The sequence below is a fragment of the Ambystoma mexicanum genome, chromosome 1q (genome assembly GCF_040938575.1).
Source record: "Ambystoma mexicanum isolate Mex_15411 chromosome 1q, UKY_AmexF1_1, whole genome shotgun sequence".
NCBI lineage: Eukaryota > Metazoa > Chordata > Amphibia > Caudata > Ambystomatidae > Ambystoma > Ambystoma mexicanum.
Window position 1 is genome coordinate 1351347585 of NC_090922.1, and position 17546 is coordinate 1351365130.

Below are 17546 nucleotides of genomic sequence, written 5' to 3' on the forward strand. Positions count from 1 at the left end.
TAAACTGATGGAATGACTGCGCCCTATCACCGGTACTAAACGTGCCCCGTATTAGTAACAGCACGTTTCTGACCGAATTCGTGTCTTTTCGCCTCGTTGGCTCTTGGAGAAACAGCATAGTCGCCAAATTGCCTGCAAGCTGCTCAGGTTTGGAGGGTGGGTGCAGGGAGAAGCCTTTCTTCTGTGCAGCTCGTCTCCGTAGTAAAACGTTAAAGACCAATTTCACAATAATTATAATTACAGTCACACATGCACGTTTTAATGTAAGTAGTACACGGCTCGAGTTTTTGTATATGACAGACATTTTATTGCTAATGTTGAATCGCATTTGAATGCTGCAGTGAATCGGTTAGGTTACTTTTCCAAGTTTGCTTTGCTCCATTTCTGTAAAATACTTTCTGTTGCGGTGAGAATAATGAGACAAGAATATTTACACAATTCACTGTACAATAAAAATCAAACTTGACCTTATGGAACACTAACACGTCTCTTATATACAATGTATTTTAAACAGTTCTCCCTCTTTTTACTTCCTTGGCACAGTGTGGTGGAAGTGAGCAAATGCAACCTTGAGAGCTGTGGATTCTATGTAGTGAAATAGCCTGTGTGTACAGCTCCTGTTAGTGTTGCAGGAATGCTAACTTACACGACTGAGGGAGACATATCACAGTATTGTTCTACGCGCCCGTGGTTGGGATAACAAAGCAATACCTCACTTCGCAAAGCACAAAACAAGATAAGCTTGCGCCACAGGAGTATCGATATTGCTATTCTGGTAGAAGTGATTATGAGGGAGGGGGTGGGGGAAGGGCAAAGGCTGGCGATTTATGGTTGCATAAGCTGCAGTGTGAATGCTATGAAATTAAAGGACTCAAAATGCTGAGCTGAAAGCATGGCTGCTTCCTTCTTAAGTGATGCAGAAATGTCCTGCTGGAGAACTTATCCGTGCTTTGCACCATGCTCAATGTCAGGGTTTTCATCCATCCATTTCACAATTTCTTCACGCTTGTGCACTTTGGCCAAGTCATAGGCTGTGCGCCCATGCTTGTTCCGGTGGGACACCCTGCAGTCTGTGTTCCCAAGAAGGAATTTCACCACCCCAAGGTGGCCCTCGGTGGCAGCCAAGTGCAGGGGCAGATTCCCTTCTTCATCCTCGATATTCACTTCGGCTCGGAAGACCACCAGAGTCCGGATCGTGTCCAGGAAGCCCTCTCTGGCCGCATCGTGAAGGACAGCAAAACCTGTTGGATCCTTCAAATTCGGATCTGCGCCATTATCCAACAAGATTTGAGCAATTTCGGGGTTTCCTAGCTTCATGACCTAAGGGGGGAAAAGTAGACATTTAATGATTTTTACTCCAAATGCCCATCTGTCTGTCAAGCTGATGAAACACCCATAAATAATGGTGTCACTACGAGATATCACAATAAAGACAAAGCAAACCTAAATAAATTGGAACGTACATATATTCATACAGTGATTACAAATTTGCATAAAGCACATGGTTTGTGTTCAGGTTAATAGGTTTCAAAATGACCCCAAGATCCTAGGAAATGCTGTTGAAATCCATGAATGGGCCCTGTGTTTGAACACGAACAACACGATTTTGACTTGGGGTGGACATTTTATAGTGCATTTAGATGCAGAATATTAGCTTTCATCCTGCCACTACATAGCTTTTGTTATGCTGTCTGCTTGAAGCCACTGCTGCTCATCAATGATGGGAATTGATATATCCATATACGTGTTAGCATGTGTTGTGGTCAAAACGCCATCGCAGGTCTGTGGGAACATGCTATGTTACCATGGTGTACTTTTTCAGATATCATAGTTCTATTCTGTGGTCAAAAGAGCTGAGCAACAGATATATTGAGCTATCAAGTTTATTACGGAGTATCTGATTCACAGGTGCCCCAAAGTGCGGTGTTTCTAGTGTACGTGACTACACTTCAATTTTTGTACGAATTGTAGCTATACACAGAGGTGTTGTCAGCGCCAGCAGTCCTTGACATTTAGTAAATATTAGGACGCCATGGGCCTGATTCCCAACGTGTTTTGCAATGGGATGTAACTATTGAAAAATGTTTTTTATGCATCAGGCCCAATATGCTCGAGCTTGAAGAATACATCTACCAAAAACTATAAATAAGAGAGCACATTGGTTAGTGCTTGTAAGTATGGGTGTGAGAATTGTTTATTTGAATCAGATACGTCTCACAAGACAATCGGACTTGACAAAGCGCAGGGGGAATGTCACGAAACACTCGCTTGGACTTTTAGCTCTTGCTCAGTTAACGATGAAATCCAATAGCAATCAAATATGCTTAACTATCTTGGAGCGTTTTTCGATCGTGGGTCGATTCTGAGTGCTTACGAATGTGACCTTGACAGAGACTGTTGGAGTGCAATGAAAGCAGTTGTTTGTTAAAGCAAGAAGACATTATTATACCATAATACATATGTATCCCTTGTGTAATAAAACAATATCCTCGAAAGGATTCAATTGAGTGTCAGCAAAAGGTAAATATAGCGACCACATTCATTCAACCATTCACCTGTGGTATAAGTTTCAAGAATCAGTGGTCTTCAAACTGTAGGGCAGGCCCCTCTGGGGGCCTGAGGGATGTCCGCGATACGGGCAGGCACAAGGCTCATTAAAAAAGGGATTATGATGACTGCTTTTAATAGGAAATATAATCAGTTCTAGCTTCTATGTAGGCGGGGGAGGGGGGTATGGAAACAATATGCTTACTTAACTGGGGGGGGGGGGCAGTATAAAAAGTTTGCATATCACCACTTGATGCACTGCCTTTGTTAGCTTCCAAACCACCCTTCACAACAGCATTTTTTATGCTTCCTCAAAGAACATATTTTACCCAAATACATCCATAACTCCTTGCATCGGCCTCAACATGATACCAACTACACTGGGGCGCCTGACTTCTAATTAGGGGTTAAGACAATTTTGACTTTATTGTGTGTATTATATTCCTCTAGGCTAGTGAGGACATAAGAATAAACCAAATGATCAGAAGCCAAATCATCAGCAAATGTCATAGGACTGCCTGGTGACATTTATCCAAATCAATATTGCATATACATATTTCGTTAAGCTTCCTATTGGTTAAGGGCTGTAATACATGGAAATGACACAAATCCTGTCAATTACAGCCAAATATTATGGATACATAGGTGTGTGTCCGTGTTTATGCACATTTATATTTTTGTGTAATGTTTACTTTTAGACTGTGCTAAAAGTCACTAATGGCCTAAAGAGAACCTAACCAAAAAACTGTTATCACACATAAAACAGGCTGGTTTGATTTGTTTGGTAGAAACGGATGATAGCCCTGCAATCCCCCCAAGGGGCTTTAGTGACATGATAATAAACCCCAAGGCCCGAAGGCCACGAAGTTTTTATGGTATGTATTTTGTTTGTTAAAAAAAGATCTTTGCTTCTCAAGTGATAAAATCCGTAAAGAAGGATTAAAAAGCAATATAACTATACATTATAGTGCAGCAGTTTCTGCACTATAGTCAAGTTGAGTATCAAGTTCCACAGGAAAGCCGAAAATTGAGTTGCTAATAACTTTTGATTTGCATGACGGATACGGCTGATATTTTGCAAACATTTGTCACGGCCACTCCAGACTAGACATTTTGGGAAAGATTATTAAGAAAGCAAAAAAAAAAATTGGTTTTCGGCCTACTCCCATTAATTTCCCCATAAAAAAAGGTCCACATTTCTGCAGAGCACACAACAAAAACCGCTAGATGGAATTGGAGTGGGTATGAAACAACTTGGGAATGAAGCGTTGACTCGATTTCCGAGAGAGGTCTGGGATTATTCCAAACAGTTTTTGTTCAAATATTTGACAGAGAAGGGAGTGCCCCATTCTCTCAAGATCATAGCTATATATGTGTTCCACAATGCATCAGCAAGGCCTTGTAGAGATTAAAAAGCTGCCATTTTCTTTGCTCAACATGAGAGATAACCGTGGTTATAACAGGTATTACAGGGTCAGCCGAAAATGAAAAGCGTAAAAAATGGCATTTGGAGGAGGAAAAGGGATGAAATGTTATCAGGCTAGACATGGGGAGGGAGAAAGAGGACACCATGTGAAATCGGGTAGTGGGGGCGGGTGGGGACCAAGTTCAGAGCTTCAATGTTTTTGCATAACCAGGATTATTTTCACATAACCGGGGTTATAGTAGAAAACGGGATCAGGAATGAAAGTGCGTCAAACGATTAACCAGGGTTATTTTTAGTATATTACTAGTATTGAGGTTATACTAACTGCAGTTATGGGAAACATTTTTTTTAAAAAAGAGTTAAAAAATGAGAATACCAACAAAAGAAATGGGAATGTTGCATCTACAGTGAGGTGGGGGTAAAGTATGTGGCCGAACATTATGGCTACAAAGTTACTTTAAGGTACGGAATGGTGGAATATAGAAAGTGGACATGGCCGAAGGCCATGGGTAGTGGGCCCAATGAAACCTATTGGACAACATGTCAAGGGATCACAGCAAAAAGGCATGGCCGAAGGGCCAGTTTAGGAAATCTATTGGAACAATATGTAGATTGGCCAAAGACCATGGCTAGTGGGACTGAAAGAAAGCTATTGGGGCAACATGTAAAGGGGCCATGGCCGTAGTCTGGGGCAAGTGGTCATCGGGGAAGGCCATGGATAGTGAGTGGGAAGGAAAGGTAGTGCTTTAAAAGATGCAGTGGACAAGACAAAGACAGTGCTCACTGGCCAGGGCTGAAGGCCCTGGCTAGTGGGCCCGAAAGACATGTACAGTGGCCAAAGCCATAGGTCGTGGCTACCTAGTGTGAAGGATTCCAATCGGGCGTCACACACCGGACCAGGACACTTGGTCTTAGCCTACGATGTAGTGCTCAATAGGAATGCTTTTACTTTATTTTCAACGAATTCGAATTGAGCTGGTACCCAACCTGTCTCACACCCCCTTTTACAAATACCCCGGGCACAATGGAACATGAACCAGGCTGGTGGGTGGTAATACAATAGGAAGTCAAGACAGGATGCACAAAGAATTCTAACAGTCTTAAACAAGTTACCAGAATATGGATAGGATTACTTAGAGAGTAGGACAAAGAGTCTAGATGGGATAGGCTATGTGTTGCTATGGGATGGGGAAATACTCACAATCCGCACTTGAGTTTGGGACAGCCAACCGGGTCCTGGACTCAAAGGGCTCTGGTCACAGGATGGCAGCTCTTCTAACAGCAAACAGCTAGGCAAGTCTGGTCACTGGATGGCAAGGGTACAGCGGGCATGCAGGTAGTGGGCAAATAGCCAGTCTGGTCACAGGATACTCCCAAAAGGTACCACAGCTTTCCCCCCCTAGTTATTTGGATTTTTAGTGGGGTCTCTGGTTCAATGGCCTTGCTGGGATAGGGTCACCTATGCTTTGGCCTGGCAGTAGAGTCTGGAATCTTGCAAAGGTGGATCTGGAATGTCTGGATACACAGGCGCTGGAAATTCAGGAGCGAGGGTGTCTGTCCCTTTGTGAGCTCCCACCCCTGATTTATAAGGCGGGTGACATCACACAATTTATTGTTTGGCAGAACTAAGCTAGACCTACCCCCAAGAACCAGATAGGTCAGCCTATGCTGGTCGCCTCCTCCATGTACAAAGCCATCCCACAGTCCTTTTTTTCCAAAAATCAATCTTAACATAAATCACACATTTATACAGTTGGGGCCTTTTTGCAAATTACATATTTCACACAGAGCATGGCAGTCCAATTCTCAAGTTTGTAGGACTTTGTTTCGTCCATCTAATAATTTTTTTGTAATTTTCAATGAAAATTATTTTAGCTAAAATTATTTACCTTTATACATGTGTACATATTATCATAAGGCATGTGAGTATTGAATTTCAAAGTGGCATCATATACACTTTCCTCAGAATATCCAATTCTCTGCCATTTCTGTCCCCAATATGCCAGTGAATGCTACCACATCTTAAATTAAAGCCAACAAAGTTGCATCTAGATTGTGAAACCTTCGCATTACTGTGTTGTCCAATTTCGGAGATAAAGAGTCTTGAAATATGAAACAACTTACTTACCTATAACTGTTGTTCTCCAGCATGGGTCTGGCATAGATTCACATGCTCATGAATATTCCCCATCGTCAGGCCGGGAATCCTCGGTATAGAAAAAAATCAGTATCAGTTTCGTTTCTGATCTGTCTTTCTTAGTAGTAACTAATCACTGGTCTCTGGGTCATACTGCCCCCAGCCAATGACCGCCCTCTCCCTAAGCCCCGCCTCTGGCAGCCATCCTCAGATTTGGTAGCACGTAAAGTGGCAGTATGACCAAGTGAAGAGCCGCAGAGGGGTAGGCGGGAGGGTTCGCATGTGAATCCATGCCAGACCCATGCTGGAGAACAACAGTTACAGGTAAGTAACTTGTTCCTTCTCCAGCATGGGGTCTGGTATGGATTCACATGCTCATGGATAAGAGAATACATAGCAGTACACACATGCACAACCACGGGAGGTGGCAACAGGCTCAACATTAAGCAATATAACAACTCAACATTAAGCATCTCTTACCTCCTCACCAGGCTCACCTTAAGCGAACAGGTTGCGCAGCACTGCTTGGCCGACCCTGGACTCCTCCCTGGAGCCCCGATCGACGCAGTAGAATCTTGTGAAGGTGTGCGTCAACCTCCACGTCGCAGCCCTGCAGATGTCCAGCAGGGGCACACCAGACAGGAACGCCGTGGTAGCAGCGATCGCTCTGGTCGAATGGGCACTTGGACAGCCGGGCAGCGGTCGGTTTGCCAACCGGTGACAGTGCATGATGCAGCCGGAGAGCCATCTGGAAATGGAAGTCTTCGAGAGAGCCTTCCCTTGATTCACAGTCCCAAAGTTCACAAACAGCTGTGATGTCTTCCGAAAACTCTTTGTGCGGTCCACGTAGAACTTCAGCGCTCTAGCTAAGTCCAGCGAGTGCAGAGTCCTTTCAGCCGGCGACGAAGGAGATGGGAAGAAAACTGGCAACACCAAGGGTTCGTTGAGGTGGAAGTCCGATGGCACCTTGGGCATGAAGGAGGGGTGTGTCCTCAGCACCACCCTCGTGTCGTGAAACGCCAAGTATGGCGGCTTGCAAGATAGGGCCTGGATCTCTCCCACTCGTCGTTCGGAGGTGATGGCCGAGAAACGCTGTCTTCCACGACAGAAACTTCAACGGTGCCGAATGCATAGGCTCAAATGGGGCCCCCATGAGCCTGGTCAGCACCACATTGAGCTCCCACGTCGGGGCAGGGGCTTTCACCGGCGGGAATGATCGGAACAATCCTTTCATAAATTCCTTCACCAGTCGCCCGTCCCGTAGTTCTGGTGTATCGTGAGATGGCGGCCAGATGTATCTTGAAGGACGCGTGAGCTAGTCCAGCCTTGGCCAATGACAGTAGGTACGGCAATACTTGAGGGGCCATAATCCGCAGAGGGTTAATCTTCTATGCATGGCACCAGACAGAGAACCTCTTCCATTTATGTCCGTAGCACTTGAGAGTTGAGGACGCCCTGGCCTTTGCAAGAACCTCTTTGCAGTCGGCCGGGATGTCGTACCCTCCAAACTCTAGTGCTGCAGGAGCCAGGTCTGCAGGTTCAGCGACTCCGGGTTGTGGTGAAGAATGGCGCCTACTTCTCTGGAGAGAAGATCTGCGTCCGTCGGCAGCTTGACTGGTGTGGACGTTGACAAGTCCAGAAGGTCCGGGAACCAGATCTGTCTCGGCCACGCCGGTGCAACGAGGATCATCCTGCACCGGGACCTCTTGAGCTGGTTGATGAGCCGGAGCAGCAACGGCAGCGGAGGGAACGCATAAAGAAATAGGCCGTCCCAGGGGAATGAGAAAGCATCGCCCATGCTCCTCGGCTGGGGGAACCTGCTGGCGAACCTCCGGCACTTGGAATTAGTCGCCGTCGCGAAGAGATCGATTTGGGGCTCGCCCCATCGTCGGAAGAGTCGATCCACTTGATCCTGGCGCAGTTCCCACTCGTAGCACGAGCGCAGCTCTCTGCTGAGTGAGTCAGCGATCGTGTTTTTTATTCCTGCCAGATGAAGAGGCACCAGAAACATCCCTTGGGCGACGGCCCAATGCCACAGATCCTGGGCTTCCTTGGATAGGGCAGGGGATCTGGTTCCACCCTGCTTCCGGATGTAGAACATAGTGGTGGTGTTGTCGGTAAAGATCCTCACCACCTTGCCCTTGAGGGATGGAAGAAAAGACCTGAGGGCCCAGAACACTGCGCGGAGCTCCAAGATGTTGATGTGGAGTGACTTCTCCTCCGGGAGCCAAAGGCCTCTCGCGTGAAGATCTCCGGAGTGCGCTCCCTAACCTTCCAGGGAGGCATCCGTCGTCACCGTCACCTAGTGAGCTGGGGTCTGAAAGTCCGTGCCCGCCGACAGATGAAAGCGGGTACCCCACCACCGGATCGCCTGACGGAACGTCTCGTTGAGAGGGTTCCTGTCCTCGAAGCTGCCTGTCGACTGGACCCAGCGGGCGTCGAGGAACTTTTGTAAGGGGTGCATCCGAAGCCTGCAAAGGCGCACCAGATAAATGCAGGAGGACATCATCCCGAGGAGGGACTTGATAGATCTTACCCTGGCCATGTCCGTGGCCAGCAGACGCTGCACCTTGCCCAGAATGGTCCTGGTCCTTTCCTCCAACGGCGAGGCCAGCCGCGCCACTGTGTCGAGCTTGGCTCCCAGAAACAGGGCGACTTGCGACAGAACCAGGTGGGATTTTGGAAAGTTGATGGAGAATCCCAGGTCCGTGAGCAGCTGGACGGTCTTCGCAGTGTGCTCCACGGCGAGCTCCCTTGTCCTTGCCCGGATGAGCCAGTCGTCCAGGTAGGGGTAGACGTGAATCCCCTGTAGGCACAGCCGCGCCGCCACCGGTGCGAGGCACTTGGTGAACACCCTATGTGCCGACTTCAATCCGAATGGGAGGGCCTTGAACTGGTAGTGCCGCCCTTGGACCACGAACCTGGGGAACTTTCGGTGTCTTTTTAGAATGGGGATGTGGAAGTACGCATCCTCCAAGTCCAACGACGACAAGAAATCGCCCTCCTCCAGCTGTCCCAGCACGTGCTGGAGGGTGACCATCCGGAACTTCTGTGCCTTGATGTACTTGTTCAGTCGTCGCAGTTCCATGATGGGGCGCCATCCTCCTGTCTTCTTTTTTACGAGGAAGTACCTTGAGTAAACTCCGGACTCCCGAAGCCTCTTTGGGACGAACTCGATGGCACCCTTCTTGAGCATCGCCCTTACTTCCAACAATAGTTGAGGGACGTGATTTTCCTTCCTGGCCACGGGTGGAACGCAAGGGCATGTCTTCTGAAACTCGAGGGTGTGCCCTTGGGCCAGCGCGTCCAGCACCCAACGGTCGGTGGAGTTGGACTCCCACACGCTGATGAACCTCGCCAGCCGGCCTCCCACCGGGGTGCTTCGGCGGGGGCCCGACCCCACGGTCGGTTCAATCTTGTTTGGAGGCCGCCTTGCCTCCCTGACCTCCCTGTCGACGACGACGGGCACCACCTGACTTGCCGCGTCCCCTGTAGGCTTCCTGGGACGAAGATCTTGCCGCTTGGCGGCACGTGGAGGAGCCACTGCCGGATCACTTGGAGGCACCTTGTCTGCCTCCGGAGCTCCGAAAGGACGGCCATCGTTGTTGGAGCACTTCCAGTGCCCGGACAGTCTCCATGTCTGTCTTGATGGCCTGAAGGTCCTCATCAACCGCCTTCTCAAACAGGTTGTTCCCGTCGAAGGGCATGTCCAAAACCTTGGTTTGCACGTCCTGGCGGAAATCCGTCGCCTTGAGCCATCCTCGTCGTCTCAGGCAAACACTGTTGCCCAACTGACGGAAACCAGTGTCGGCGATGTCCGTTGCCACCGTGATGGCGTGGTCCGAAGCAATCTCACCTTCCTGTAGGATTTCAAGGGCCTCAGCCCTTTTGGCGTCCAGAAGGAAGTCCAACAGAGGGGCGATTTTGAACCACAACTCCCTGTCGTAGCGGGCTACGATAACCAGGGCGTTGGCCGCCTTGATAGTCGTCGCTGCGGATGAGATGACCCGTCGTCCCATCCTGTCCAGCTTCCTGCCCTCGCCGTCCGGCGGTGAAGTTGATGTCGGGGCCGATGCCCCCCCAGCTTTCTTCTTTGCCGCCGCCGAGACGACCGAATCTGGGGTAGGTTGCTCCCGAAGGCACAAGGGGGCAGCGTCGGGGACCCAGTACTTCTTCTCGTACCGGTCCCTCTTTGCCAGCGCCGTGGCAGGGTTCTTGAGGAGGGCGAGCCCCTCATCCCAGATGTCATCAAGAAGTGGTACGGCGAGAACCGTCTTCCTTTTAGCCTTGTGCCGTTGGTAAAGGAACCCTTCCTTCTTCTTCTCTTCTGGGCAGAGCTGGAAGAGCTGGGATGCCCTGGAAATCATGGCATGAAAGGATCCAATCTCGTCGGGCGGGGACGCCCGAGCAGGGGGCGACGGGGGACACGTCCCGTCGTCGCCTCCGTCGTCATCTGTACCTGCCGTAGCCGTGTACTTGCCGGTATCATCCCGGTGGGTAGTAGACCGGGGGGAGGGCAGAGCAGGCTGCAGAGGTGGCATAGGATGCGTTCTCCTCCTCTTAGGCGGTGGACTTTGTGAAGGTCCCGGCTCCGGTTCCCCCGTCGGGTCTGGCTCAGGTACCTCCGTCAGGGGGAGGGGCAACCTTGTCCTTATCTCCGAGCATAAGGACTGAATCGCTGACAAAATGGCTGCCGAAGTGTCCTGCGGCGCCGGAAACGACGGCCGCGAGGGCTCTTGAGGAACCTCGTCGGCAGCACCGTCGCTCTCGTCGTCGCCTTCGTCGGGATCCCTCCCGATGGGCTGGGCCTCTTCCACGACTTCGATGAGCTCTTCGTCAGAGGTCGTGTCTGTATCCACGATGGCCACCTGCCCCCCTCCCCCACCTTTTCCAACGAGGACTTTGTGGGGGTCTTCTCAATGGGCCTGAAAGACGACTCCCTCCGCGGTGGCAGGGAGACTCTGGGTCCTGAGGTCGTCTCCACTGGTGTAGCCTCCACAGGCTGAGCCAGGGCCGCTGCAACATCCTCAATCGAGGTCTTAGCAGGGTGAATTAAGGCCATTGTCATCTTCTGTACGCCTGGGGCCTTCACCTTGGGGGGAGGGTCCGAGCCTCGCTCCCCCTCTGCCGGAATCTTCGAGATCGACCGGGGCCTCTCCAGAAGCTTCGCCGGATTCTCGACTTCCTCTTACCCGAGCCAGAGCGTTGACTCGTGGTTGATGGCGCCGGGGAGGATGCGCCCTGCCTGGCAGCCAAGCAGCCCAACCGTTAGGCGCTACCGGGGGCCCGCGGACTCGCGGTGCTTGGCCTTTTGGTGGGCCCCCGTCGCCGGGGCACCCTCACAGGACTTAGAAGACCGCTCGGACTTCTTTTACTTCTTCTCGCCCGACGGGCTCTTCCCTTCCAGCCAGTTGGCGAGACGGAGGTGGCGATCCTTCATGGCCCGCTCCGACATGTTCCCACAAAACGCACAGTCCTTCTCCGTGTGCGTCTTGTCCTCATGGAGACAGTAGAGGCATAACGAATGCTCGTCCTCCTTGAAAACATTCTGAAGCTGGCATCCAGAGCAGGTCCTGAACAGCTTCCCGGGCGTCGAGCTTCCTTTCTCCTGGGCCATGTCCGGGGTAGGCCTTGGAACTTCTGGAATCCTCCAAAAGCGTAACTCGACGAAATCTTCACCCTTGAGGGGCGTAGAAAACTTCGAAACGGATCCCCGTTGATCGGATGTAGAAACGATGGAGCTTGAGGCTCTATTTAACCGAAAAATGAGAAAAATCTCCTGAAAAAGCGCGAAAACGCAGCAAAAGCTTGAGAGCTACAGCACGAGGAATCCCAACACTTGAACATGCGGTAAAAATCTGAGGACGGCTGCCAGAGGCGGGGCTTAGGGAGAGGGCAGTCATTGGCTGGGGGCAGTATGACCCAGAGACCAGTGATTGGTTACTACTAAGAAAGAGAGATCAGAAAAGAAACTGATACTGATTTTTTTCTATACCGAGGTTTCCCGGCCTGACGACGGGGAATATTTATGAGCATGTGAATCCACCCCAGACCCATGCTGGAGAAATTAATAAAATAGCCTTTGGAGCCAGATGGCTAGCATTGTCTACCAAATAAGGGCATAACTTCCAAGGCTGCTCTGGAGTTGGCTTTGAAGCTCCCCAGTAGAAGTTGAGGGGAGGTGTTTTTCAAAATTCACATGTAGGTGTCCTAGAATCTATTGTGTCAACCTGGAGCACAGACAGAAGTCTGACAAGCGTGTGATATGCTGCCTCTGAGTCCATTCATAGTTTCAAATGGCACAATTAACACATAGGTGCCCCGAAAATCCATTGTGGCTCCTGTTGGGGGAAGGCCACTCTTGTTGTCAGCCCCCAACTGTCCCTTGAGCCATAGTAGAAACCCTTTTTGGCAAATTTTCGAGCACAGCCCATGCATTTATTTCTTTATTTTGTTCTGAATCAGAAGCAACCCTGTTGAAATAAAACATCCCATATATGTTTCCCAGCAAAACCCCCTTTGCATTGCATTGTTTGTGTCGGCCAATTTTTATTTCTAAATCCGCAGTCCCCTCGACAGGAATTTCATTCCCGTCACAGTTTTGGAGTTGTCCAGGAAGAGGGGTGAGAGGGATCTGGTGTCCCTCCCCCTTCCTGAATTTAGCTGCTCAAAGGCCCTTTTTGACAGAAGAGTGGCTTGGGATCCAGTGTCCACCAGTGCTAAAATTGCACATTGCCCCTGCACTTGGACGGAGGCGTAGAATCTACCTGCTTTCTCCTCCAATGGGAAAAGGTAATGGTCATTCTGGGCTAGCTGGGTGGTTAATTTCTTGTTTTTGGACTCTGACACTGGGGTATTTTGGACATAATTCTGTGTCGGATTTTGAGACTCTGAAAGCAAAATTTGGCATTCTGATATTTGGGAGTTTCTGGCTCCCCTTTCTCCCTGAGTTCTGTGCTGTCCGCCTTTTCTCAGAGACAGTCACCAGAATTGGTTTGTGCTGTTTGGGAATCCCCTTTTCCTGATTCTGGGCTGCCCTCCCCCCTCCCAGGCAGTCACCCGAATTGGTTTGGGAATCCCCTTTTTCCTCTGATCATGGGCTGTGCCCCGAGCCACTCTGGATGGCAGTCACCCGAATTGGTTTGGGAATCCTCTTTTAATATTTTATTCTCTGGATGACCATTCGGGGGTTCAGGGATGGGAGATTCTGAATCAGTCCCCACGCCCACCCAGTCTTCACTCAGAGCTCTTGGGACCCATTTTTCTTTGGTAGGAATTCCCCCGTCCCTGAAGATGCTTTTGCCAGAATCCTCTAAGGATTCTTCACCTTCAAATTGGAGGACACTAACTTCCTCCACAAAATGGGCCTTTTTGGAGGTCTTTATTTCTCCTACCTACCCTCTGTTCGCTGGGTTGCAGATTTTCGGGGACAAGAGATTTTAGTTCCAGTTCCGGGGTGTCCAGGGTCTTTTCACGGGTGAGGAAGGAAGCTTACTCTATGGCTTTACACCCGCCTTTCCCCCGTGCCTCCTCCTCGGGAACCGGTGAATTATCGGGGTTCTGTCCCACTCATTGTTCTGGGGTGCCAGATCCTGGGTTTGAGGGGTTCTGAGCCACCATGTTCATCTAGAGGGTTCTGCTGAGCCCTCAACATGCGACCCAGATCCTGTGTGAGATTCTGGATCTGCCGCTCCAGCTGGGACACCCGTTCCGGCTGGTACGGGGGTCTTTGTTCGTACCTAGGGGGTTCAAGGGAAGGGTAACTATCCCTTCTCCCAGAGTACCCTGGGTACTGGGGATTTTGGTAACCATCCACCCTTGGCCTCCCCTCTCCCGGATTGGGTTGTCTGGGCTCCTGCAACCAGGGAAAGAAAGGAAGGTTGTCCTGCAGGGTGGGGTTTTGTGGATACTGGGGAAAGAAACTTAACCCAGTATTTGGGTGATTAATGCCCCCCCCCGAGGGAAGTTAGGAGGGAAGTTTCCTGGGGCGGCACTTACCTGGTTGAACACCCCCCTTGGTCTCGGGGAGTCCATACATACCCCAAGATAGGTCGGTTACCCTTGTATCTGGGACTTACATTATCAGGAGAGTTAGGGGTCCCATTGGTGGGATTACCTCCCTGAGTGCCCCCTGTTGCTGATTGGCCAGAAGGCCTTCTTGGCCTCTGATTTTGGGTAGGTACATTTTTAGGCCCCCCCATTTCTATGTCCAAAATGGGGGAAACCTTTACCTCTGCCACCTTAGCAGCAGGAGGGGTGTTGGCTGGTTTGGTTTTTTTTATCTGGTTTTTATTTTCTCCAGGTTTTTGGACCTCATAAATGTGGGTAGCCTGCTCTATTACCCAGTCCGGGGATCTTTTATCATGAAAATCCCCCACCAGCTGGGTCATGATAGATTTTGGGAGCACATGAAAGTAAGTAGTTATAAACTCTCTGCTATCCGTGTACACCCTCCAAGTGGTTTGTGCAAAGGCGCGTTTTAGCACCTGCACAAATTCCTGTGGGACCTGATCGTCTCCATATTGCAGATTATAGGCTGCTTTGTGAGCCTCTTGGGGGTTTCTGTGGGCGGAAAAGTGTTTCAAGATGGCTGCCCTGTAGGTTGACCATCTTGAATGCTGTTGGTCTTCCAGTCCAGAAAAGAAGCTGGAGTACTCCAGAGAGAACATCCATTTAGCATACTCTATGCAATACTGACTGTCTTTAAGGCAAAAAGCGTCCATCATTTGTTCATCGAGTTCCATATGTTCCTAGACAGAATATTTTGCGTTTTTGTGGTACGTGGTTAGGAGATTCCTGATGGCCTTGATCTGCCTAATGGGGTCTTTCACCAGAACTCTCTTTAGTTTATTTGTCTTCTTTTGCAGCTTTATCTGGATCCACTCGCCCTCAGACGCAAAGGCACTACTGTTTGAGGACCCCTCATGATCTATTAGGCTCTCCCTGAGTCTGTGAGCTTGGGAGGGGCTCGCAGGATGGTGGGGCCTAGTTTCTTCTCCCCTGTGGCGCCCAGGAGATTAGTCTTCTGACTCCTCCCTGCTTCCAGGGTTGTCAGAGGATCCCCCCCACTGCCCTGATTGGGTGGAGGTCTTCAGAATGCTCTTTTTGGGCCTAATTTCATTCTGTTTTTCTGCAAATTGAAACAACTGGTCCCTTTGGAGGTAGTATTTCTGCAGATCTAATTCCCTGACTTTCTCCTCATCGGAGACTTCCTTGTCAGAGAGATCAGTCTTAATATTGTTGTATCTGTACAGGGACTCCTGTCCATCAATTTCTGGGGGGCGCTGACCTGTCAGCTCCATTATGCTCAGCCTATTTAATTCTGGCGGCCTCATGGTTTCTGGCTCATGTGAACCAGTAGACATGAAGTCAGCAGTGTTCACAGTATTACAGGGGCTTGAGTCCCTTAGTACAGAGGTGACCATACTATGATCAGCGGTTACTCTGTCCCTCTCTACTTGTTCAGGGTCTCTCCAGTTTGGATTAAATCTAGCACCCTTTTTCTCCAACCTCGCTAGGTTCTCCTTCTCAGCTCCTACCTCTTGATAACAGGCAAAGATCTGAGCCTTTTTCTCAGCTATCAGGGCTTTACTAGCCTCTATGACCCGCTCTTGAGCTGCCACCCGCTGGTGGAGCCCCTCTTTATCCCCACAGAGGGCCTCTTTGCGCTGCCTATATGGTTTGGGAACAATGAGAACATTTCTGTTGCAGGAGGTAAACCACCATTTTCTGCACATTTAGAGCCTCTATGGCCTGCTCTAACTCCAGTTCAATTTGTCTCCTATGTCCCATTAATTTATCACATTCTTCTTTTATGCCAGTCAGTCCTTGGAGGTCTGACTGCCTTCTCTCCAGATTGGTTTTTAAACTGCACATTTCCTGGTATAGAGCGCCCCTTTGTTCAGCCAGGCCATCCTTTTGTTGTGTTATGGTGCCTCATTTCTGGTGCTCTTCATCAAATGCTGATTGAGAGTGGAGTTCTCTCATACCTAATTTATTATTTTCCTCTTCCACTTTCTCAATCTGCTTCTGTAACTCGGTTATTTGTTCTGAAAAAACTTTATTATATTTTAGGTGTTGATTTAGTTTCTGTTGACTCTGTTCCAGAGAGTCAACCTTTTCCTGACACTCCGTTCCTGAGCCATTTAATTGGACCTCATTGTCTGAATTATTCTGTCATTGTAGGGCCAAGTCCTCTTTTAGTTGTTTAATGTAATTTCCAAAATTCTGCCTCAGAATCTTGGCTCCTTTGCAATTTTTGTTCCGCTAATTTTAGTTCAGTCTGGATTTTAGTTAAGAGGTCAGATTGATTTTGCACAGGAGTTGTATTTTCTTCATGCTTTTCCTGCATCACTCCCATATGAAGATACATGTAGGCTGTGATTCTGACAATTTTAATCGGCTCCTCTTTAATTTTCAGAGTCATGAACAACTCGCTCGAAGCTTGATGTAATAGGCCACCGTCCTGCCACGTGTCCATGGCGGTGACCTGTTGCATCATTTCTTCTAGCCAGACCTTTTCATCTTGCTCTGGCCATTTTCCCCTGACAAATAATTTGTGCGGAAGGTGCTTCCTAGCCATATTAATCTCTACTATGGTCATTTTGGAAAGTGTTCTTCTAATTATTTATTTCTTCATTCTACAGCGTAACACAGTGTTCCAACCACACAAAGTATCACTAACTTGAAGGTTAGCCTGCTGTGTTAAGTTGTCACAGTGAATAAACAAGCCCAATTCCCGGCCCGAGCCCCCAATTTGTGAAGGATTCCAGTCGGGCATCACACACCGGACCAGGACACTTGGTCTCAGCCTTAGCCTTGGACTTGGTCGTAGCGCTCAATAGGAATGCTTTTACTTTATTTTCAACAAATTTGAATTGAGCTGGTTCCCAACCCGTCTCACACTCCCATTTACAAATACCCCGAGTCACAATGGACCAGGAACCAGGCTGGTGGGTGGTAATACAATATTTATTTATTTTGATTTCAAAGAAAATCACACAATGTTTATATTGGGCAGCAATCACCAATGGGGTGATAATTACAGTGAAAACTACTGAACTACACTTGGTTAACCGTCTACAAGAACATATCCAAAGCACAAATGAATAGGACCCCTTTTCAATTAGGATAGATAGATAGCAGCCGAGTTAATATTTCCCCCTGCAATGTTCCCTCACACCCCAATGAATCATATTTTGAGTGGAAAGACCGGAGCAGCAAGATATTAAGCAGCAAACAGAATCAAAATCCGACCTTCCCTCACAAAATAAGAGGCAAAAACCCTTTGCAATTTCATAAAATAACACTCGGAATTTGACAATTAATTATATGTGTGGTTAAATAAGGATGTACATATGTTTTATCACAGTATCAGGGATGACATATCACTAGCAACTACAAGGCAAGGTATGACAAAAGGGTATACAGTTCAAA

At 48.8% G+C, this 17546-nt stretch overlaps 1 protein-coding gene across 1 annotated transcript in view; it reads right to left on the reverse strand.

The window, feature by feature from the left end:
• Nucleotides 1-284: 284 nt before the first annotated feature.
• CDKN2C (cyclin dependent kinase inhibitor 2C) overlaps nucleotides 285-17546 on the reverse strand; it is a 29225-nt gene continuing 11963 nt past the window's right edge. The window contains exon 2 of the mRNA XM_069642219.1: nucleotides 285-1320. Coding sequence (XP_069498320.1) covers nucleotides 940-1320 — 381 coding nt within the window. The 3' untranslated portion in view covers nucleotides 285-939. The remainder of the gene's footprint in view (nucleotides 1321-17546) is intronic.